The 23120-nt window shown below is 45.5% G+C and overlaps 1 protein-coding gene across 1 annotated transcript in view; it reads left to right on the forward strand.

The window, feature by feature from the left end:
* The window catches only part of myt1lb (myelin transcription factor 1-like, b), a 35089-nt gene extending 13654 nt beyond the window's left edge, over positions 1 to 21435 (forward strand). The window contains 16 exon segments of the mRNA XM_034563448.1: positions 1721 to 1811; positions 3435 to 3542; positions 4368 to 4594; positions 4982 to 5100; positions 5102 to 5269; positions 11457 to 11687; positions 13512 to 13633; positions 15003 to 15071; positions 15553 to 15615; positions 15742 to 15825; positions 17868 to 18089; positions 18591 to 18685; positions 19396 to 19499; positions 19582 to 19725; positions 20330 to 20392; positions 21295 to 21435. Coding sequence (XP_034419339.1) covers positions 1721 to 1811; positions 3435 to 3542; positions 4368 to 4594; positions 4982 to 5100; positions 5102 to 5269; positions 11457 to 11687; positions 13512 to 13633; positions 15003 to 15071; positions 15553 to 15615; positions 15742 to 15825; positions 17868 to 18089; positions 18591 to 18685; positions 19396 to 19499; positions 19582 to 19725; positions 20330 to 20392; positions 21295 to 21435 — 2051 coding nt within the window.
* The last annotated feature ends 1685 nt before the right edge of the window (positions 21436 to 23120 follow it).

Here is a 23120-nt window from a genome sequence, read left to right on the forward strand (position 1 = left end):
TTGAACACATCACGATAACGTTATAATGAACCGTCTCCCAATACTCGTTTCACTGAACTCGTGATGAAGTAACTCAAAGGTACCTCTGAACGTTAGCGGCTAGCTCCGGGGCGGCTAACGTTAGCTCATATTGTTCACCGGAGATCAGCCACGAGAACGCATTGATGCCGATCTCCTGATCGCATATTTCTACTGATTATCAGCTGTCAGTGATACTCTTATTTCACACAAAGATGGTTAAACTATAAATAACCCACGGTGGGTGGAATCCGTACGGATCACGGATCAACTATGGTCTGTTACACCGCTAGTAGTAGGTGTCAGAATGAGTTTTTAATTGGATGGCTAAGAATTCTTCTCAGAAAGGAAAAACTTTTAGATATTTTATATTATAATAATAATAATAATAATAATAGATAACCAACATCAAACACATGTTTAACCATGCAATTTGTAAAAAATAACAACACATTCTTATTGGGGACCCATTCAAATGACCACCTGTGGGTCCCGGGGACTCATTACATTGAAAACCCATCGGCATCGCTGGGCAAGTCTCTCCCCTATTAACATGTTTGCTGTACTGAATGGACAATGTATTATTAATGCAGTGGCTTCATTTAATTGGCAAATCACACAGTGCAACCAGGCCGTTCTTTGGGAAATGTGAAAATGACGATTAAATGATATCTTAAATTCATTCATTCCCGTTTGCTCATTGTGGCTCTTTTCTGTGCAATGCTAAAATACGAATTGGCTCGCGTGGGAGTCTTTGTGTTTTGTCTTTAAAAGTGAATTACCTTGGTAACACGCGATGTACCTGGAGCCACATTGCTCCCTCGTATTATTCTTTGCTCAGCGCCCGACACTTCCGCCCGTCCTCACCGCTTTCCTTTCTCGCCTCACCATGCGTGTGTCTTTGCAGAGGACAGGGCAAACCTGGGATATGCATAATGTATTGGCTTGTGGCATGTCGAGGTGGCAGGCTTTTGTCCAATTACCTGCACCGAACGGCAATTAGTATGTGAGGGAAGGAGGATGATGAGGGGTTAAAGTTTAAGGGGGTGATAATGATGAAGCCGGAGCCGATGGGGTTTGGCCCCGTGCGCGCCGCTGATTTGGAGACGATCCCTGCCCCGGCGCCCGCGGTGCTCCAACGGCTCCTCTCGGACATCCATAGATCATTAATCTAATTGGCTGGTTGCCGAGGGGATCCGAGACAGTTATGGACTGTTTTAATGGTAAATGGTATTGAAGACGGCGCTATCTACCCGAATAGCGGACGGCTGATAACCAAGCTCAGTCTATCAAGGAGCTGTATTCCATGCTTCCTCCATTGATTTCAAGGCCGGTGTTTTGCATGATTGCTAACCGTTGGCCGCTCTGCTCTCTGCATGCCCAAAATGTCCCCCCATCTCCGTCTCGTGCCGGCTCAGTCCTGTTTAACTCAAATGACATCTCTTTATTCATGACTGTCCCCATTCCATGAATACTAATTTGAAAGGCCGGATAAGTGGAAGCAATATGGTGGGAAACCTCGCCTGCAACCTCCAACTAGTGTTCATTAAAATGAAGAAGGGGTCATTTGGGTTCACACAGGCTCATTTCTTAATGATGTTTATAATGCCAAGCTCCTCACACACTAATAGAGCTCGTGCGTGATTGTAAAGGGGCTCCTAACCTTCCCTGTCTTTCACTCCTGTCTCCTGTCTGCGTGAAGTCGTGGCTATGTATGAGAATGTTCTTAAGTGTCCTACGCCTGGCTGCACGGGACGCGGCCATGTCAATAGCAACAGAAACTCCCACAGAAGGTAAGTGACAGCCTGCCCGTGTATGGCACTGTCCATGTTGCACCCTCCTCTTTCTTTTTCACCGTGAGACTTTTTGCACTTTTTGCACTTTTTTTTAATGATATCATTTTTTTAATCCTCAGTTCTTCTTTTCCCCCCACACCCTCTCACATCATCTTTCTGTTTAATTATTGTCTAAAACCATTCTTTTTTTCTTTTTACTTACATTCCTTTCGGTGTGTGGACAAGTCTTGCTTCTTATGTCGGGTGGAAGGGAATAATTAAAGTAGTTCAGCTGCTTAACAATCCCCACGGTGTAACCGAGACTGATTAGAATGCAGCAATTCACACCCTCCGCAGCATAAATCATTTATCAACTCTCGCCTGAAAAAAAGAACGCGGCATCCATCAGGTGCAGGTTTTGGAGGGAGAAACGGAAATAGAAGAGGGGGAGGGTGCCGGTGCTGTCAGGCGGGGCGAGGTGACAGTGAGAGAGGAGTGTCACCCCGCAGCAGATGCTCAGGGAGTCGGGGCACAGCAGCAGCCATTAGCACCTCTCTGCCTCAGCCGGGGTGACAGGAGAAGGTGCCGACCTGGGAGGACCAGGGTGTCACGCGCGGTAAACTCTCACCATCACTGAGGAAGAGCCGATATACGCCTACGTATGCTACCACTTCCCAACCCGTGCGTGCGTGCGTGCGTGCGTGCGTGCGTGCGTGCGTGCGTGCGTGCGTGCGTGCGTGCGTGCGTGCGTGCGTGCGTGCGTGCGTGCGTGCGTGCGTGCGTGCGTGCGTGCGTGCGTGCGTGCGTGCGTGCGTGCGTGCGTGCGTGCGTGCGTGCGTGCGTGCGTGCGTGCGTGCGTGCGTGCGTGCGTGCGTGCGTGCGTGCGTGCGTGCGTGCGTGCGTGCGTGCGTGCGTGCGTGCGTGCGTGCGTGCGTGCGTGTGCGTGCTTGCGTCCGTGCATGAAAGAAAGAAAGGAATGCAATTTTTTATTCTTTTTTTTTTTAAGTGCATTTGTCCATATGGGAATATCTATTCTGAGAATTACTTTGAGCCGTTCAACCAGAAACATGCAAGCTGTCGCCAATCGTGTTATTATTTCTGAGTGTTAAAAGTACGGTGGCCGACGAGGGCGGACGCGCTGCAGCGGCCCGCAGCATTTCCATTGGGAGAGACGTGCTGCAGCTTCAGAGGCGACGGCGCTTCAAAAACACCCAAAACTAGTGCAGCAATAAAACAATCAAACGGTGCTGCAGAAAGACAAGACAAGCGCATTAACAGCAAGCACGCCGCTAATATAGAAACAATGCAACGGTCCGTATTTATTTCTTTACTTCTGGCCCGAGTCTCTTCCTATAACTGATTAACACAGCCGTTTAAAAGACTCAGGCCAGATGTAAAGAGATGTCAGATGTCAGCGACATTGTTTCATCTGTTTAAAATATTTTAAATGTGCGTTTCTTCCAATGCAAATCATTTTGATGCTGTGCGTTAGCCCCCATACAAGTGATGAAAATGAGCCATTCTGCATTTTAAGCAAATACTTTCCGAACTAGTCGAGGACTTTTAGCGAGCCAAACATTCAGCAGCATGTGCGCTCCATGTGACAGCGGGAGGTAAGCTCAAATGTCTTTCTCATTCCAGTCTGTCAGGATGTCCCATCGCTGCAGCCGAGAAGCTGGCCAAAGCCCAGGAGAAGCACCAGGGCTGCGATGTCCCCAAGTCCAACCAGGCCTCTGACCGAGTCTTAAGGTAGCATTCACTCTTCACTCTCGTATACGTCACGTATGATGACACACCAAAATATGGCATATAATATGTCCTTCTACAGCTTTCGGTGCATATTGAATGTGGTCTATTCTTGCTAGGTGTTCAAAAGGGCACGCGCATGTGTATTTTGTATTCTGTGTTCAGGTGCACTGGCTGTCTTTAGGGTGTTTTATGCTTATGTTCCCCTGTCCCGCGAGAATACTTCCAAGAGACTGCACGTTGTTTCCGTGCTCACTATTGAAGGCAGATCGTTTTATTAGATTTGAACAAAATTGGCCTCATTCATCACAGCGAAAGCACAGCCTTTTTTCAATGAGAGCTGCTTTGATAGTCATGAAAACGCTGTGATGAAAAGTCATAAGTAATTGTACATTTTATATTTATATCCAACTGAACATCAACAGCACTCGATCATATATTTCCATTTCTTCCCGGTCTTAGATTGAGGACATAAATGCATATCAGATGATGAAAGCCCATCAGAAGTATGCAAGTGTAATGAAAGGAATGTGGAAATGTCATTTGGGCTGTTTTGTATTGACTAGGCATGCAAAACACTTGTAGCCGCTCTTTTTATAAAGCAAGAGGAAAAACACATCCGTGCTATGGTGTATAAAAGAGATGCCCTGGCTCTACTGTGCCATCTCCCAGCATCCTCCATGTTCTAATCCTGGAGTATTACAGGCCGCCCCTATCCCTTTTCCTCTGCCACATTTTTTTCAACCAAAGCCCAAGTTCCCTCTTCTTCCCCGGGGCAATATTGAGTGCCTCGGTCCAACTTCCACCCCCTCGTCATTTATTTTCCAGGCCTATGTGCTTTGTCAAACAACTGGACTATCCACAGTATGGTTACAAGAACAATGTTTCCACCAGCACGCCCCGCTCCAACCTGGCCAAGGAGCTGGAGAAGTACTCCAAGACCAGCTTCGACTACAGCGCCTTCGACGGCAGTAACAACCACCAAGTGTACGGGAAACGGGCCATCGCACCTAAAGTCCACGGGCAGAGGGACGGCTCCCCCAAAGGATACGACGGTACTACTTCCTGTTCTTCTTTACTGTTGTTCAACATTGAGTTAACTCACGTGTGCACACAACATCATGAAGGAAATACATTTCAGGGTCTCAAATAATCTGTTGTGGAATCCTCTGATATACTGAATACCAAATCTTATGTACCACGAGTATGTTTAATGCATCTAAAAGGTTTGACGGAGCAATCTTCTTCTTCTTCTTGAATTAGTTCAAGCTATCTTTCAGAAACCCTAAAATGTGGGCAGTAGTTTAACGGAAACGCATAAACACACCTCAGCTTGATTTACTCACCTTTATGAATGGGAAAACAACCCAAATATAATGCATCATGTCAGCACCACGCGGCCCTCTTTTCATTTCCAATGTCTTGAACGTGACCCCCCGCAGCCAAGCGGTACTGCAAGACCTCCAGCTCGGCCAGCAGCACCACCAGCACCTACGCTCCCAGCAGCAGCAGCAGCAGCCTGAGCTGCGGAGGCGGAGGAGGGGGCGCGGGAGGCGGACGGGGGGGGCGGGGGCAGCAGCGCCAGCAGCACTTGCAGCAAGAGCAGCTTCGACTACAGCCACGACATGGAGGCCGCCCACATGGCGGCCACGGCCATCCTCAACCTGTCCACGCGCTGCCGGGAGATGCCCCACGGCATGGGGGGGAAGCCCCAGGAACTGTGCTCGCAGGTAGGCGGGGCGGGGAGGCTCACTTCATATCTACATCCTGTCCACACTTTATTATGACCATCGTTACTAAATGTGAGATTTACACCATGTTCCATAAGCATTAGTAACACGTACATTTACAATTCATGTTATTTTATCACTCGTTTGTCATGAAATAATAATAATAATAATAATTTGTTTGTGAATTATATATTGTAACACAGCTGATAAGAGACAGTAACAGTTACATTCTAATCAGATTAGTTATCATTTTAATAACAGTTTGGTGTTGAACACACAACATTTCATTTACCACATTAAGTATTTGTCAATGATTACCAAATAATTTGTAAAGCTCCTATAAACATTAAATAGTCACAGTATTAACTATTTAAAGCTATTTAAATAATGTTTATAGATTGCAATACAACATATGAATGAACCATTCTACAAAGTATTATAATCATCCGTTGCAACTTCGTGAAAGCATCCAGATAATGTTTATAGACAGTTTACAAGCATCAACAATTTCTTAAAGTTTCCGAATGTAAAGTGTGAAATGACATGAATCCTAGCTTTACCAATAATAAGTACACATTATTAATGGTGGGGTTCATTGTTTGTCAACAGTAAAATAACTGTGATCAGTAGTATTAATGATGGTTGTCATAAAGCACACACGTCCTGACGCTACTCCGCAGCCTCACATGACTCCACGGTTTATATTCACTTATATTCACAGTCAACAGAATCCACTGACAGATTATCTCTGTGCTTCCTCCATTATACTCACGCGGGCACTGCGAACTGACAACGAGAGGGAGATTTCACACACACATTCCATTAGAGATCCGGGGGCTGTGTCTTACACTCAGGGCTCAGCGGGGCACTTTTTTTATTTTCCCTTCTGGGGATCAGATACGAGCAGGACGAGGCGCCGCTTGACATGGCGTGAGCCCAGCGTGTCATTTCTGAGCAGATAAGGTGACGGTGTTTCCATATTATCTGTGCCCAGACGCTGAGCTGGGAAATGGGGGCCAGAGAGAGAGAGAGAGAGAGAGCGGAGGGCTAGTGCTGGCTTAATGCTAATGTTGACAGCAGAGACTGCCAGATAATGAGAGTGAGGGTGATAGAATTTAAAATAAAGAAAGAGAGCAAAGGAAGCCTTTTTTTTGGGTGAGAGGATTCTAAATGTCACAGTGCGGAAGGTGAGGATACAGGAAAGGATACAGGAAAGGAGCCAAAAGCAACGCACTTCCAAAGAAAAGTGGAACGGAATGAAGTTGGCGGGAACAAACGCCCGAAGCAGTCCGGACTTCCTCTGCTCCCGCACCTCATTTCATTGTCTGTCCTTCTGCTGCTTCGGGCCAGACAGGCAGGATGCTCTTAGGGCAGCATGGGAAGACGGGAGACTTCAGAGGTTTTTTTCCCTTCTTCTTCCTCTTTCATCTCAACACCTCACCTCGTGGCACACACTGTTCCTTTCTCTGTCTCAATGAAACCTCACACTCTCACATCTTCGCGCCTCCTTGGTTTTTTTTTCCATCCCTGTGTAGTCGTCTGTTTCTTTGTCTTCGCCTGCTCGTCGGATTTATTCAACCAAAGTGTCATTTTCTCCTCTCAACCTCTGAGATTGTTTCATTTGAATAAACACTCATTCTACCGCCTGCTACCAAACCAAATTCCGTTCTAAAATGTCACACTTTTCAAGTTACTTTAAAGTTTCTTTAAATATTTATCAGTTACATTTGCAAATATTTATGAGTCACTTTTCCAAATCCACATGAAGCACTTGGCATAAATTAGATCCACCTCACAGCCCTTATTTAAAGTGAAAATACCTCACTATTTAGAGCTGGTTGGGTTGTTACTCCCGTTATTTCTACTTCCCAAAAGCAGTGGTGAAGAACACCAGAAGCAAACGCTAGAAGTTGAGTTTTCATCAAAGCTACATTTTGTGTTATTAATGAGCTATTAGGTGTGTTAACTGCATGCCCAATTCATCTAAATACACAAGTCAAAATTGCCTCTACTTACGATATTGCTTTAAGAAAAAAAAAGGTATACAAAATTGGAGAGAGAGTGGAAGCACATACTGTTGGAGTATCCATAATATAGGCAGTCATCTTTCCTGCTGGAGTTAGGGCGACCTAGATATTCAAATATTCATCATTACTAACTTTAAGAAACATAGTGTGCAGTAGTCCACCAGCCTTCACCTGTCTCTCAAGCATACGTCGCTATGTCCTTGACGCTGTTAGCGTCTATGTCCTTGACTCTGTTAGCGTCTCTGTCCTTGACTCTGTTAGCGTCTCTGTCCTTGACTCTGTTAGTTTCTCTCTGTCCTTGACTATGTTAGCCTCTATGTCCTTGACTCTGTTAGCCTCTATGTCCTTGACTCTGTTAGCGTCTCTGTCCTTGACTTTGTTAGCGTCTCTGTCCTTGACTCTGTTAGCGTCTCTATCCTTTACTTTGTTAGCGTCTCTATCCTTTACTCTGTTAGCGTCTCTATCCTTTACTCTGTTAGCGTCTCTGTCATTGACTCTGTTAGCGTCTCTATCCTTTACTCTGTTAGTGTCTCTATCCTTTACTCTGTTAGCGTCTCTATCCTTTACTCTGTTAGCGTCTCTGTCCTTGACTCTGTTAGCGTCTCTGTCCTTGACTCTGTTAGCGTCTCTGTCCTTGACTCTGTTAGCTTGTCTCTGTCCTTGACTCTGTTAGCGTCTCTGTCCTTGACTCTGTTAGCTTGTCTCTGTCCTTGACTCTGTTAGCTTGTCTCTGTCCTTGACTCTGTTAGCGTCTCTGTCCTTGACTCTGTTAGCGTCTCTGTCCTTGACTCTGTTAACGTCTCTATCCTTTACTCTGTTAGCGTCTCTATCCTTTACTCTGTTAGCGTCTCTGTCCTTGACTCTGTTAGCGTCTCTGTCCTTGACTCTGTCAGCGTCTCTGTCCTTGACTCTGTTAGCTTGTCTCTGTCCTTGACTCTGTTAGCCTCTATGTCCTTTACTCTGTTAGCGTCTCTGTCCTTGACTCTGTTAGCGTCTCTGTCCTTGACTCTGTTAGCGTCTCTATCCTTTACTCCGTTAGCGTCTCTGTCCTTGACTCTGTTAGCGTCTCTGTCCTTGACTCTGTTAGCATCTATGTCCTTGACTCTGTTACCGTCTCTGTCCTTGACTCTGTTAGCTTGTCTCTGTCCTTGACTCTGTTAGCGTCTCTGTCCTTGACTCTGTTAGCGTCTCTGTCCTTGACTCTGTTAGCGTCTCTATCCTTTACTCTGTTAGCGTCTCTGTCCTTGACTCTGTTAGCGTCTCTGTCCTTGACTCTGTTAGCTTGTCTCTGTCCTTGACTCTGTTAGCGTCTCTGTCCTTGACTCTGTTAGCGTCTCTGTCCTTGACTCTGTTAGCGTCTCTGTCCTTGACTCTGTTAGCGTCTCTACAAAAATCTACATATTTGTTGGCATTTAGCATTTCAAAAACTACACTTTCTAGTGTGGTCAAAAAGCACAAATGGAGGCAAGCAGCTGTATGAACGGGGAGGTCCAGCAGCACCATAGGTTACATTTATATAACCACAATAAAACAAAATAACATGTATACTAGCATGTTGTTGTTGTTGTTTGATACGTTACAACAATGCAGTGAAGCACAGAGAAAGAGAGACAGAATGATATTGAACTATGCACTGTCTGTTAAAGGAAGTTGATTGTTCAGTTATGGTGGACATGTGACTCCACTGCCTCATTGTTTTAGCAAGTTCTGTAAAAATGGTAATACAAATCAGTCAGGACATTTATATGACATCATTGGTCAAGTTAATATTACATTATTGGACTTTATTTCATTTGAAGGAAGTTACTACACACCTAATTGACTTCCTGTTCCAGTGGTACAATATAATGTAATGTCATGGAAAGTATAATAACTTCTTGAAGAAATTATTTCACAGAAGTGCGACGTTTTAAAACCCTCTGCTTAAGAGAAGCTGTTATTTGTTATTGAGCAAAGTTGGCACAGGTTCCATGGACATCCTAATAAACAACAAACAGACTTCACTCAAAGACGTACACAGGCCTCCATGTATATGTTGGGAAATAGAGAAACTTATAGGGACCGGTGAGCCGACGGAGAGAAGGAAAGGCGAGAGGAAGGCGGGACGTGATGCTGCTTTTATTTTAGCACCTGGAACAGGTGGGCAGATGTAATGGGGCGAGAATCCACCGGTGACCTCCCACGCTCTGGCCATTCCCCTCCCCGCGGCACCAGAGGGCAGGGGGGTTATGGGAGAGGCCAGCGCGAAAAGGAGTATCTCTCCTCACACATCATCCTCGTTAATTGGATATGAAGGGGCAGGTCCCCTTAATTGGACCGTGACACACGATACAGCGGCTGACGGGCAGAGGGCGGTCCGCTGAGCAAGTCCACAGGGAAGAGAGGAGGCGTGTGTGCTACTGCATCCAGTCCTCAGCAACTTGACCTTTCTATTGTTAGTTCCAGTCCTTTACTCATTACTCATCTTCTGCCTCCATCTCGCTGTCTTCATCCACTTCATAGCCAAACCTACAATTGAATTTTAATAGTGGGTGTGTGTTTGATAGAGGCAGACACCGACATCTTTGTATGGAAGCCCATTAGGGACTTTATTAGAATGACAACGGAAACTTTATAATAATAATAAAAAATAAATTTAAAAAAAATTCTTTAATTTTTACACACTAATTGGCGTTCTATGACCACATTCAAACCAAATTGTGATTTTGACATTTCCTTTTCAAAATTGTACCCCGCTGTGCAACAGATTAAGTCGTTGAAAACAATATCTCGACGGCTGTTTTGATTTTCAAATGAATGTTAGAAAATTGTGGAAAGTGAAAAGGGAAAGAAACATTGTTTATATTGCATTTAGATTCTCGAATTTGATAACAAATTAATAATGTCATAGAACGCCCATACGAGTATGCGAGAATAACGTTTTTAATTGGATAATTGTGTGTAATTAAGATATAAAATGTTCACTTTCAAAATAAAATCTGAATAAAGTCGTCGCCATATGCTGGGATGAAGTCAGCTGAGAGATGTCTAGACAGTTGCTATTGTAAAAGCTCAGCCTTATAATGACCCGTTTGTCTTGCATGGTTCACAACTTTCTTTATTCTGTCTTTTATTATTCTTAGTGAGATATTTTTCTCCCCCCCCCCCCCTACATTCTCTATATGCGTTTGAGTCGATGTGCGTCACAGAGGTTTTGGCTTCAGACACCAGGAGAATCCACCCCTAGGGACACTGTCGGCTGGAATCAGCATTCGAGCGGGCTTTCCTTCTTGTGAAAGAAAGCAAGGAAGATGAGGAAGATGAGGAGGAGGAGGGGGAGAGGAAAGGGAGTCAGAGAGAGACACGTTGATGAGGACACAAACATGCACACGGCAACCAAAAAAACACAAGATTAGAGAACGTACAGAAGCCTCCACTCAGGGGGCAAAGCCCAGGCCGTCCGCTGGATGTGGCCCACTTAGCTCCACAACACAGTATCGGTGGGCCTCTATTTTTGGGACTGCAGCAGTCTAGTTGCAGCCACTGCTGCTCATCACTGCTCTCAACCCCACCCCCTAACCCTCAGCCCCTGCCCCCCTGTGATGTCCACTCACATTAGGCTCACACACACACACACACACACACACACAAAGTCACATGCACTTCTGACTGCACGAGGGAGAGAGAGAAGGAGGGGTTCACATAGGCATGCACACTCGTCCTTGAGCACTGATGACCTGCTCTTCTTGTGACACCACATTGCTGCTGTACACTGCCAAGTGTCCAGTGTTTCAACCCAGCCTGACAAAAAGAACTAGGTAAACACACTGGAATGTTGTTTCAGGTGTTCGTGATCCATCTATTCCAGGTATCAAAACAAAAAAACAACGTAAGAAGTTAAGACATCACTGGAGGAACTGACCAATCTAAGCACTCTTCATGTACTTCTTTGGCATTCGCCATGTGTTCCGCTACGGTCTTACCAGCCTCTGATGCTAGAATAGGAATGTGACTGCTATTTAATCAGAAACTCTCGCTCTCTTTCATCCCCCCCCCCCCCCCCCCCCCCTCTCCCACCTCACTGAAAACACGCAACTCAACACACACCCATCTCTTCCACATACACTGACTTTACCCCCCACGCACACATGCACACACACAAACCACATCCCACTCTCCAGAGCCCCGGTCTAGACGTTGATGAGAACGGTACGCTGGACCTGAGTATGAGCAAGCGTCTGTGCAGCGGGGGCGGAGGCGACTCGGTGCTCACCCCTCTAGAGCCCATGTCCCCCCAGAGGCAGGCCGCCCTGCTGGGCTCCCGCTGCTACGGCATGGGGGACGCCGCCGACTGCTGGGACCTGCCCGTAGACTACACCAAGATCAAACACATAGACGAGGACGAGAAAGAGGTAAAGGGGGAATGTCCGTAAATTCACTTGAGCACTCGTGTCTGGTTTGGGGCCGGACAGAACACACATATTTATTTTATCTTTAAAATATAGGACACGTTTCCTGTCAAGGTTGAGTCACCTTGAATCGAATTGTGCCAATTGTAGCAGAACACATTTTGTTATCACTCTTATGCATAATGTTACATTTTTGACCATAAGACTGCTCTCTGCTCACATATTCACTTTCCTTGAAGACACTCACCAGGATGGAGACAGAAACGTTGAAAATGCTGATTATAAAGCAGTAGTGTATGATAGCGTGTGGTTTGATGCTGGTAGACGGTGCAGCCGGCGTGCTGTCTGTTCAATGTGTCTCAGCCCAAATGATTTCCCTCCAAGCCGTTGATTCAACACACCGTCTGCAAGTCAAACATTTGCGTTGCCGCCTGATTGTCTTCCAGGTTGGGCACCTTTGTGTCTCACGCGCCGTTTTGGAATCATTAGAAAGTCGTGCGAGGGATTTTTGAGGGAAACCTAATGAATCTGCATGTTAATTGATGTCAGCATTGCCATGCACAGAGGTATCCGCTCTGTTTGTATCATGCCGGCTTTCTGTTTTTACATTTTCGCTCCTCTCCAAAAATGAATTATGCAAAGTAGCACCTTGGGAGGGAATCGGAATAGCTCATCTCATCAAAGAACTGCTGGAAATCAATGCAGCACTGCTGGGTGCGCCTGTCGGCGGCGTGCACGGGCGCGTGCATGCACGCACACACACACACACACACACACACACACACACACACACACGCATCTCTGTCGGTGTATGTGCAGGATGTGAATATTTATGTGAGAGCGTGTGTGTGTATGTGTGTGTGTGTGTGTGTACCCGGGTCTCTTTGGGAGTGCGTCTGCGTGGATAAGCGAGTTCCATCCCCAGCCTACTTTCCGCCCTGTATGTATGCATATGTCGTCCTCCTTCCTGTCTGCCTCTCAGCCTGCGCTCCCTTTAATTGGAGCCGCTCGCTGGCTGACCCAGCATCACACAATCGGAGACAGCTTGAGCGCCGGATAATTTGGGCTGAATCTAGACCCGTCTCCTTATGGGCATTACTGTACGTACACTGCGAGTGTGAAAGAAAAGAATCTGGATTTTTATTTTTTTGCATCAACAGCCGTCTTGCCCGGGCTTGCAAGCACTGCAGACAAAGCACAGCCCGGCTCGGCTCGGCTCGGCTCGGCTCGGCTCAGCCAGCAGCGCTCTGATGCTGCGCTGCAGTGCCATCTAGCAGGCTGACTGGTGCATTACGAGAGCAGAGCAGGCCAACTCCCCATGAATGTTCTGTTCTCGCACACCCAGCAGAACATGTGCAAACCGCACACACACACACACACACACACACACACACACACACACACACACACACACACACACACACACACACACACACACACACACACACCAAGTTTGGCACTGAGTCATTATTGCCTCTCAGGGGATCTATTTTCTTGCTCTGTTAGACTGACAGGTGAGGCTCAATAGTCACACAGGCTCAAGCATTAGCATTGAAATTGACAAGACTGTGTGTGTGTGCGTGTGTGTGTGGGTGAGGAAGGAAGCCGAAGCGAAGCGAAAAGGCTGTTTCATGAGAAACTCTCGTTATGAGTTTCATCATGTGCCAGTTAATGAAATCCTTTCTAACTGACAGTTGAGTGCGTGTGTTGTTTAATAACTGCACACGAGCATGATTTGCTGAATGTGTAACGATGGAGCAAGAAACAAAAATAAATCCCTCTCTTCCCCTTCCCGTCCCTTTCTTCCTCCTCCCCCTCCAATCTCAGCCGGACGACCTGGACCCCTTCCATGACCTGCTGGAGGACCGCTCCTACACCGCCGACGTCAACATGCCCAGCCCCAAGCCCAAGTACGTCCACTGCAAGGAGAGCAAGAAGGACCTGATAACGTAAGAGCCCTCCTCCTCTCCCCAAACGGCCCCCCGCTGTTCCTCCCATCCAGCCGACCACACTCCCCCCTCATCTTATTTCTTTCTTTTGTTTTCATCTTTTCTCTTTGCTCCAGTTAACCTCGGGGAACCCCTGCCCTGCTCTCTCTCCCTCTTCCCCATCCTGTGCTGCTGGCCTTGCTCGATGACTTTTTATTTAACAGCTTCATCCATTTGTCCGCACCAATCTCAGAGTTGGCAGCTTCCTCTGATGGCAATCGTCCCCTCCCTCTTTTGATGCTTCGTCTTTCTAAGACTCAACACTAGACGTCAGTGTGCCACAGCGAGTGCAGCTCTCTGTAAACCTCGATTACGATCACGGACAGTGAAGCTAAACTGGAAACAATGAAAAACAATCAGAAGAAAAAACCTCACTCCCCCGCCCACCTTTCTCTAAAATGTTCACATTTCCTCCTCCTTCCCTTTGGGCTTATGAATCTGTCTATTCTTCCGGTGGCAGATGTCCCACATCGGGGTGTGATGGAAGTGGTCACTTGACGAGCAATTTGGCCTCACGTCGAAGGTGTGACTTCCTTTTCTCCTGGTAGATTCTCTTTATTGTTTTCAGTTTACCTCGACTAGGCTGTCAAACACCTGGAGGCAGAATGTCTCTCTCTCTCTCTCTCTCTCTCATATGTTAGCCCTTTGACTATTGGCGACTTGACATGCCGACACAAGGGTGTCATGAAATAAGACTAAATTAATTAAAGACTGGCTGCATGCTCGTTTTTAGGCTAAATCTTGGGATGAAGTGATTTCTCAATGGGCCGGCCGTAAAGCCTTCAAAGCCGATGTTATTCAGTCCTCCGGGCCCTTCCCACAATGCAATGCAGACTAAGCGTTCGCCATTCAGAGTGAGGAGACTTGGGCAGAGTTGTCGAGCGTTGCCGTGTGAGGTGAGTTTGCGAGGGCTGAGTGAGAGCAGTCTGGAGGCGGACGTGGCTGCACGTACACCAGATTTCCCCTAAACAAGCTTGCGGTTCCAGCTAAATTGTAGTCTTTGAACACAACCCCATATGTTAATTCACTATGTTTTATTCACTTCGTCCCGTTTGAAGTAGAGTGCAGAGCCCACCATGCGAGAAAACACGACTTCCTTGTTGTTACATATGAATTCAAATACTCAGAGGGTTAACTTATTTAAATCAGCTCCCTGCACTTGCATCATGGCTTCTTTTTTACATTCTATTTTTTTGTGCATTTCCTGCTTGATGTTTTATGTGTGCGTGTGTTTGTAAAGGTCTGCGTGCAGAGACGAGTGTGGTCTAAGAGATTACTTTGTGTTACAGCAGCGAGTTGTGACTAATGTCCCACTGGTTGTATTTTTCAGTCTCTCAGGTTGTCCTTTAGCTGATAAAAGCATTCGAAGTATGCTGGCCAACAACGCACAAGAGCTCAAGTAAGGCGTGAGATGATTCACTGATATATGTTTGATTTGTGTGTCTCGCTCATCCTGCCAAGGTCCAGCCTATTAGAGTTAGTGCACATAACATCAGGTGAGCACAGGCGGATGCTCAAACATGGAGCTTCATTTCACTGCCTCCAAGTCTGCTGATATAGTCAACAAAGCCCTTAAAAAGAACCAAACTATTGATCCTTCCAACAAGTACTGATATATATATATATATATATATATATATATATATATATATATATATAAATACATATATATTTATATACAGTATATATACACTTTATTTAACAAAAAGATAGGACGTTGAATGTAACGGCGTTCTTCTAGAGCTATATGGATAGAAACAAGACGATTGTCGCAGTGCATTCTCTTTTCTCTAATTATAACCCTAGTGAAGCAAACATGATCCTCAGGATGCTCCATCTTTGCTGTAGACCCTGAGCCCTTTTTGTGTTTTCTGCCCCAGGTGCCCGACACCAGGGTGCGATGGTTCGGGACATATCACTGGCAACTACGCCTCACACAGAAGGTACAAAAACACATGAACCGAGGTGCCTCACATACGTCCTAAACGTATCACAAGTAAACAAACACACAAACACAGACATGTGCTTCAGCTCTGTGACATACACAAACATGTATCATTTATCTGCAGTCTCTCTGGGTGTCCGCGGGCCAGGAAAAGTGGGATAAAGATCATCCACAGCAAAGAGAACAAGGAGGACCAGGAACCTATCAGGTACACCACAGCCCCTGATCATCAGTCTCTCCTTTCAAACCCTGCTCGCTGCTCACTGTTTACTTTGCATTTCCCATGAGAAATATAAAAACATGACTTCCCCTCTGTTGTTTGATCATGACACAAGTAAGCTGTGCGAAGGGGAAACAAAAGAGCCCAGCGCTGTCTGTTTCTTCCAATCAGCGTGTTTGCTGTTCGACCGAGCAGGAATAGATCAGCTGGTAAATCATTGGCTCTGAGGAGAGCGCCGCGGCCTGAGAGTCAAGTTTCACGCCCAAACCTGAAGGTGCGGGAGGAACTTCAGAGGAGCAGAGGCTGTAGCGCTGTGGAGAAGGGGGGTGAACTCCCACAGACGCAGCGGTAAGGAGAGACAGAGAGATTGATCGGACTCTCCCCAAACCCCACGATGGCCGTCTCCGGCCTCAGCCCTGCAGCTGCATTGATTGCTCCGCTGGTGCAGAGCACAAATAACGAACCGATCCTGCCGTTGTCATTCTGTTGCATGGTGAGGACATAACCTCATAACATAAGTCAGTGTGCTCTGTTGACATTCAAATGTCTTTGTCAAATATTTTGATTCACTGTTTGAACTTTGGAAACCAGTGAGAGACTCAAAGGGAATGCTTCTGTTGTGAAGTGTATGAGGTATGATACAGGTATGAGGTACTGGTCCACAGTCAGTGTATTACAACCAGCGGTAGATGGAGGTCAGTAAGGGGGGGTGCACAGCAGCTAAACTTATTTTAGAATCTCTCTATATATATATCATATATGTGTACGCTATATATTATACTATAGCTAGAATATTTTCATTTCATGACCTTCCTAATGGGGAACTACCTTTGCTCCCACCAAAGCCACCAGACTATTGGGAAAAAAACTGTAATGTTACCTCATACAATGCAGTTTCTGCTCTCCCACTGTGTCGATCCGTTAGTTAGTTCTTATTTAATTAGTTTGTTATTGTTATTGTTATTGTGGGACTTTGGTGAATCCAAACTGACCCTTTAAACAAAGCACCAAAGTCAGAGCTGTAGACCAGCAACTCCCGTGTGGTGTGAGGTAAAGTTGCAGTAGTTTCTTTTCAGTAGACTCTGGTAACTCCATAATGACTCCAGTTGGCTTCTTTGTTGTGAGCACTTTCATGGAGGAACTGTGGCAGAAAGGAAATATTTCCCACATGAAAGTTGTTTCAGCATGCTCGGTGTATTATCTTGAGGGTTAGGATTTCAGTTTTTACTGTTTTTGGTGCTTGAGTACCACAAGCTGAATGTCATGTAGTCCCATTATATTGGAAAGCAGGCAGACATCCTCTACTGCCGATATCTCCATAGCTAGACTGATAAATAGCACTACAGGTAAGAGGGGAAAATATGTATTTGGGATTTTGCGGTGGACTGTACCCTGAAGGTCTTGGCGCTCACGTGGATGGATCAGTGAAACAGATTCCTCTGACTCTTGATCCATGTGTCCGAGAGTAAAGGTCTCATATGGTGTGGCAGACAGCAGCGCACGTGATAACCCCTGTGTGTCTCTTTGCAGTCCAGAAACCATGAAGCTGAACTAAAACCTGGTAGCTGCTATTCGCAGACAGACTTGATACTCTCACAACTGTAGCAAGCGTCACCCCATAATCCATTTGGGGAGCTGTGACATTTGGAATAATTTACTGCCTCATTGCATCTGATTAGCACTGGTGCCCTGTCAGCATTGCCAAACTGTGATAAGGCTGCCACTGGGACAGCTTTAAATAAGGCGATGGTATCTTTGTTTATATCAGAGCAGTGGAGATAGAAAAATGATGTTGGCTCATACAGTCTGTGGTGTTTTAGTACTCAGGAGGCAGACACACTGTAGTGTACACCAGAGAGCCAGTAGCAGAGACTCAGCAGGTCAAAAAAAAGGATGACGTCTCCAATACGATGAAAAGATGATGGCATCACTTTGAATACGTGAGCAAATGAAGGTCAAGGTTGAATGGATGTGTGACAATGAATGAACTAAACCGTTGAGTGAGAACACTCCACTTTGTCGTCCCCAAGGTGTCCAGTGCCCGGGTGTGATGGACAGGGACACGTGACGGGGAAGTACGCGTCCCACAGAAGCGCATCGGGGTGCCCCATAGCAGCCAAGAGACAAAAGGACGGCTACCTCAACGGCATCCAGTTCACGTGGAAGTCCGGAAAGACGGAGGGCATGTCCTGCCCCACGCCGGGCTGTGACGGCTCGGGTCACGTCAGCGGCAGCTTCCTGACACATCGGAGGTGGGTCACGGGCGAAGTGCGACATATCACGATTTGAAGAGTTGGCTTTCAAATTGTGTGAATCCTCGAGATGATTAGTTAGGGGTGTCACATTGCACCGGTATTGAAGATAACCGTAATATATTTAAAGTTACTACGAGAAACTTTCTTTTTGTGTTCTTTTTGGCGGTGACTGTGGACAAAAGCGGTATTGTTTCCCAGCGCCTCCCTACACTCAGAATTAATTTGGCAATCTTTCTTCTTCTTCTTCTTTTCTCTAATTATTGCGATGTCGGTTTTTTTATTGTGTCGTGCTATTTCTGTTATTGTGACAGCCCTGTTTCCAGTCTTTATGCTAAGCTAAGCTATTGCTACATATTTACCGTACACACGAGTGGTTTGAGCGGCATGAAAACAGTTAGTTACTTTTCTGTTCAGACCGACTTTGATGCAATGTTTCCTCTCACTCTCCCTGCGTGAGTCACATACTGAATCAGTGCTTCTCCTTGTCGCTGCCTGCAGTCTGTCCGGTTGTCCACGCGCCACCTCGGCCATGAGGAAAGCCAGGCTCTCCGGAGTGGAAATGCTAACAATAAAGCAGCAGCACACCGGCAACGGTAACTACAACTAGCGCTCACCCACACAACACAGCCAACCAGGGGTGGATGTAGAACAAGTTAATGAACCAATCAGGAAGCCCACTTTGTCTGAGCGAAGGCTGATGTTGGAAATAAACTGCCGTTCAGGAGGAGGAGGTCAATAATGAAGAACAGGGCGGGGCTTAGACATGGAATATCTGAAGTAAAATATTTGTCTGTGGGATTGTTGAGATTGTTGAGTCGGATCAGTTCTATTCAATTCAGTTTATTTTGTATAGCCCAGAATCACAAATTACAATCTGTACATATGACATCCCTGACCTTTGACCTTACATCGGATCAGGAAAAACTCCCCAAAAAAACTTTCACGGGGGAAAAAAGTGAAGAACCCTTCAGGAGAGCAACAGAGGAGGATCCCTCTTCCCGGATGGACAGAAGCAATAGATGTCATGTGTACAGAATTAAAACACAATCTATGAATATGACAGAAATAATAATGAGTAGTAGGCATAGACCACGATCCACATAACCACGATCCATGTAAGAGAAGGAGGAAGAGAGGAGAGGCATCAGGGCCATGACAGTTCAGTTCTATTGACTCACACTGTGTCTTCTGTGTATTCTCATGTTGTGCCTTTTGTAATTACTGGAGTCCAACACAAAGACTGTTAATCTAGTTTATACCTAAGGCTTCGCAGTAATGTGCTGCTGCTGCTGCTCCTCTGCAGGACTGGAGCATGAAGAGGACATCAAACAGCTGGATGAAGAAATCAAAGATTTAAGTGAATCAAACTCGCAGGTGGAATCAGACATGATCAAACTCAGAACACAGGTAAGTCCCTTCTACGTGTTTCTGTACGTCTGAGTGAGCCAACACAGCGCCATACTGTAACATCATGTGACCCCCATCCCAGATCACAACAATGGAGTCCAGCCTGAAGTCCATAGAGGAGGAAAACAAGGTGATTGAACAGCAAAATGAATCTCTCCTGCATGAGCTGGCCAACCTCAGCCAGTCACTGATTAACAGTTTAGCTAATGTCCAGCTCCCTCATATGGTAAGGGCCAACGGGAACGGCAAGCCGCTCACGTTGCAGAACATAGCCGGCCGCAGCATCTATTATTTGTGCATTTAACCACAGCCGATTGTGCATGCCTCGTCTGCGATGTGGAGCATGGCTTGTCTTTCCAGTGAGGGGGAGTTGTGAGATGAGGTTTGATAGGTTAGGTGAAACAAAAGTGTATGTACAGTAGTTTACATTGAGGTTTAGTGTGTGCCTTTAGAATTATGTTATGATCATTTGCTTTTGGTTGAAAATATCCAAAGACACTGTCTTTTGTCGTCTATCATTCTGTCTTTCTTTTGCCTCTTGCAGAAGTATTACATTCTGTTGTTTCATAGTAGTCACACCCTCACTATGCCATGCTGTCATTACATCCTCACACATCTTGGGTCAGCTAACTTTGACCTCTGTATTCTGACACCATGGTCTGTCCTTCGATGTCTTCATCCGTGTCCAGCTTCTATTTCTCGGTTCATTTGAAGGCGTCTGTGTGTGTGGCTGTATATCAAATACTGCCCTCTAGTGTTTCAATGTAAGAAAAAGAGCTCAGCTTCTTAAATCAAACTAATAGAAATGTGTCCCTCCTCTGCCTCCGTAGAAACCACTGGCACACAAAGAGCCTCCTCTGAGGAACAACAGCTGCTTACAGCTGCACCAGCAAGTAAGGCAATGACTTCACTTCCCCCATACAAGTTGTCCTTATCATGGAAGCAAAGAAAGGCCATACACTCCTAATACTTAGTGACGACATTCATTTCAGGAAGGTTTTCAGACTCTTAAAGGACTTTGGTACTTTTCAACCTGGATTTTCACATGTTTTTGTGTCCAAGTGACTTACAGGGACAAGAATGTCTGCCATTGGTCCAGTATTGATGGAGAGCCACTATGTGATCGCTCGGTACTCCTCACCTTCAGTTGACATTCACTGAAACAGTCTGACAATGTTCAATGTTCTCTGTCATGGCAGCATATCGAGACGACGCCCCAACATCTAACTTTCAAAGGTGGCAACCGGCCATCAACTCGGAACTGAACATATGGTCGCCATTTTTAGTCCCTGTATATTTTGAGTACTATGCAGTTATAATGTAAATAACATAAACATCATTTGCTGTTTGCTCTCCCTATTTTTTTCATATGATAAAAACAATTGGGCCACTGATAGAAACCAAAGACCAAGAATCGGTTGCCAATTTCTCAAAATGGTTACCAATGGCAACTTGGCAACTCTTATGGCTGCCCATATTTATTTGAGCCAGAGGATAGGGATGGAGAGTGGAGGCGGAGCTAGAGGCCCAACAGGCAGCGCGTGAACCAGGAGGCCGATGGTGCTGCTGTGGCTGCTGTGACCCTGTGCACCACAGAAGAAGAACACCAACCCGAGCCACCACTGTTAGCGGACATATAACGTCACATTACTGCGTTCTCCCTCAATACTGGAGCGCGTTCAAGGACCCGATGTCCCCGTTAGACACAGAAACATGAGACAACAGGGTCCCGGTTGGGAAGTATGCACCTTTTAAATCCTCTAACAACTTCCATGTTGTGTCTTTGGTCCTGCAGGAGCCAATAAGCGAGCAGAACTTTGACGCCTACGTCACCACCCTCACGGATATGTACTCGAACCAGGACCAGTACCAGAGCCCAGAAAACAAAGTCCTGTTGGAGAACATCAAGCAGGCGGTTCAAGGGATTCAAGTGTAGCCGGTCAGCAAAGAGAGACACTTTGGTCCCCCAGCAGCAAATTAAATCCACATACAAACAGGCAGCGATGGTTTGGTATTATATAGTGTTATATATTCTAAATTCTGCTCTCTCAACAAAAAAACAAAGCAAGAGGTACGATGCTGAGAAAAGACCTCCAGAGGATTTCTTTCTTTCTTTTTGGGCTTTGCTTTGAGGAAGAACACAAAAAGAGTCGACGGCTAAATAGTTTTCGAGGACATTCACATTTTGTACGTTTTCATATGAGCTGACATTGTGTCATGTAATGTTTCTATCTGCTCGTGTATGCACATTTTTAGTGTATATTTCTGAACAGTAAGCTAATGATAATGGGATGTGAGTTCTTTTTATGGCTTGACGGCGGAGCATTTTCAATGAACAAAAAACTCAAACAAAAACTGGACAGTGAAATAAAAATGAAAAAAAAGACTACAAGCAAGGAGGAAGCTACATGTTTTTCTCCTCACTGGATGAATTTTGGACTCAACAATTTTAGATGTTTTCTTTTCTTCTTCCTCTTCTTCTTCTTCTTCTTCTTCTTCTTCTTCTTGTGTGTTGATTGTCCAAGAGCAAGAACTGGTTGGCAAATCGCTTTATTTTCTGACAATGCTTAAGAAACGTTTGTGTTTTGTTTTGATGAAGAACACAAAAAAGAACAAAAGAAGAACAAAAACCAAGACGTGTAGCTGTAGGTGGGGGCATTTTAAAACTGGTGCTGTAAATGAATCCGTAGAGGAAACTGACCTGATGTATGTATGAATGTATGTATGAATAGTTCTATTGTAAACATCATTACACGGAAACCCGATGGTGGAAAATCCCATGATCTAGGAGAGCCAATTCCTTCCTAGAGGAACACATATGTGCAGTGCATGTTCACGTGCTCATCCGAAGCCAAGCTCAAACAGAAGGACGTGTAAAGACAATGACCACATTCTAGCCTTTCGGTGTCAAATCTGCACAATTTGTAGACTCGCGTTGCTCGGATTAAGAAACGTCTCAGCAATATAATACCTAAATCAGTCGTGTATCGTAGGTACGGAATGCAATCTGCAAAGGAAAAGAAAAAAAAGAGAAAAAAAAAGGTTGGGTATATGCAATTTCTTGTTTATAAGCATAGCGGGGTAACGTGAATCTTTTTAATATAGCCTATGTAAAATATTGATTTTTATACAAATCTTTTAATACAAAAAAAAAAGTCTTTTTAAAAAGGAGGAGGGAACCTGGACATTGAGTTTTAGAAGGGAAAGTATATGAGTTCCACTTTTTTGTCTGTACAATTTTGCACAGGGACACCTTCGTTTCCATGTTCTGATGTTCTCACAGAAACTGAAAGCAGTGCGGAGGGTTTCAGAGGGTTTTGTAAAGAGTATTTATAGAGTATGACAGCGGGACTTACAGGGTCACTGTCCCCACTTATGTGCCAGTAGACTATTTGCACTTGTCCTTGAAGATATTACCCTTGCGTACGGCGGCGTGCAATTTTTTTTCCAGACGACCTCTTTGGCACACGATTGGAGCAACCAACTGCTTGGAGCCACTGCAGGTGTGGATATAGTAGCCTACCACCGAGAGAGAGACACAGAGAGAGACAGAAAGAGAGAGAGAGAGAGAGAGAGGAGGAACAGGGACTTGGAATCAAGAGAGGAAGGATAATTATATCC

The sequence above is a fragment of the Cyclopterus lumpus genome, chromosome 22, assembly GCF_009769545.1.
Source record: "Cyclopterus lumpus isolate fCycLum1 chromosome 22, fCycLum1.pri, whole genome shotgun sequence".
Taxonomy (NCBI): Eukaryota; Metazoa; Chordata; class Actinopteri; order Perciformes; family Cyclopteridae; genus Cyclopterus; species Cyclopterus lumpus.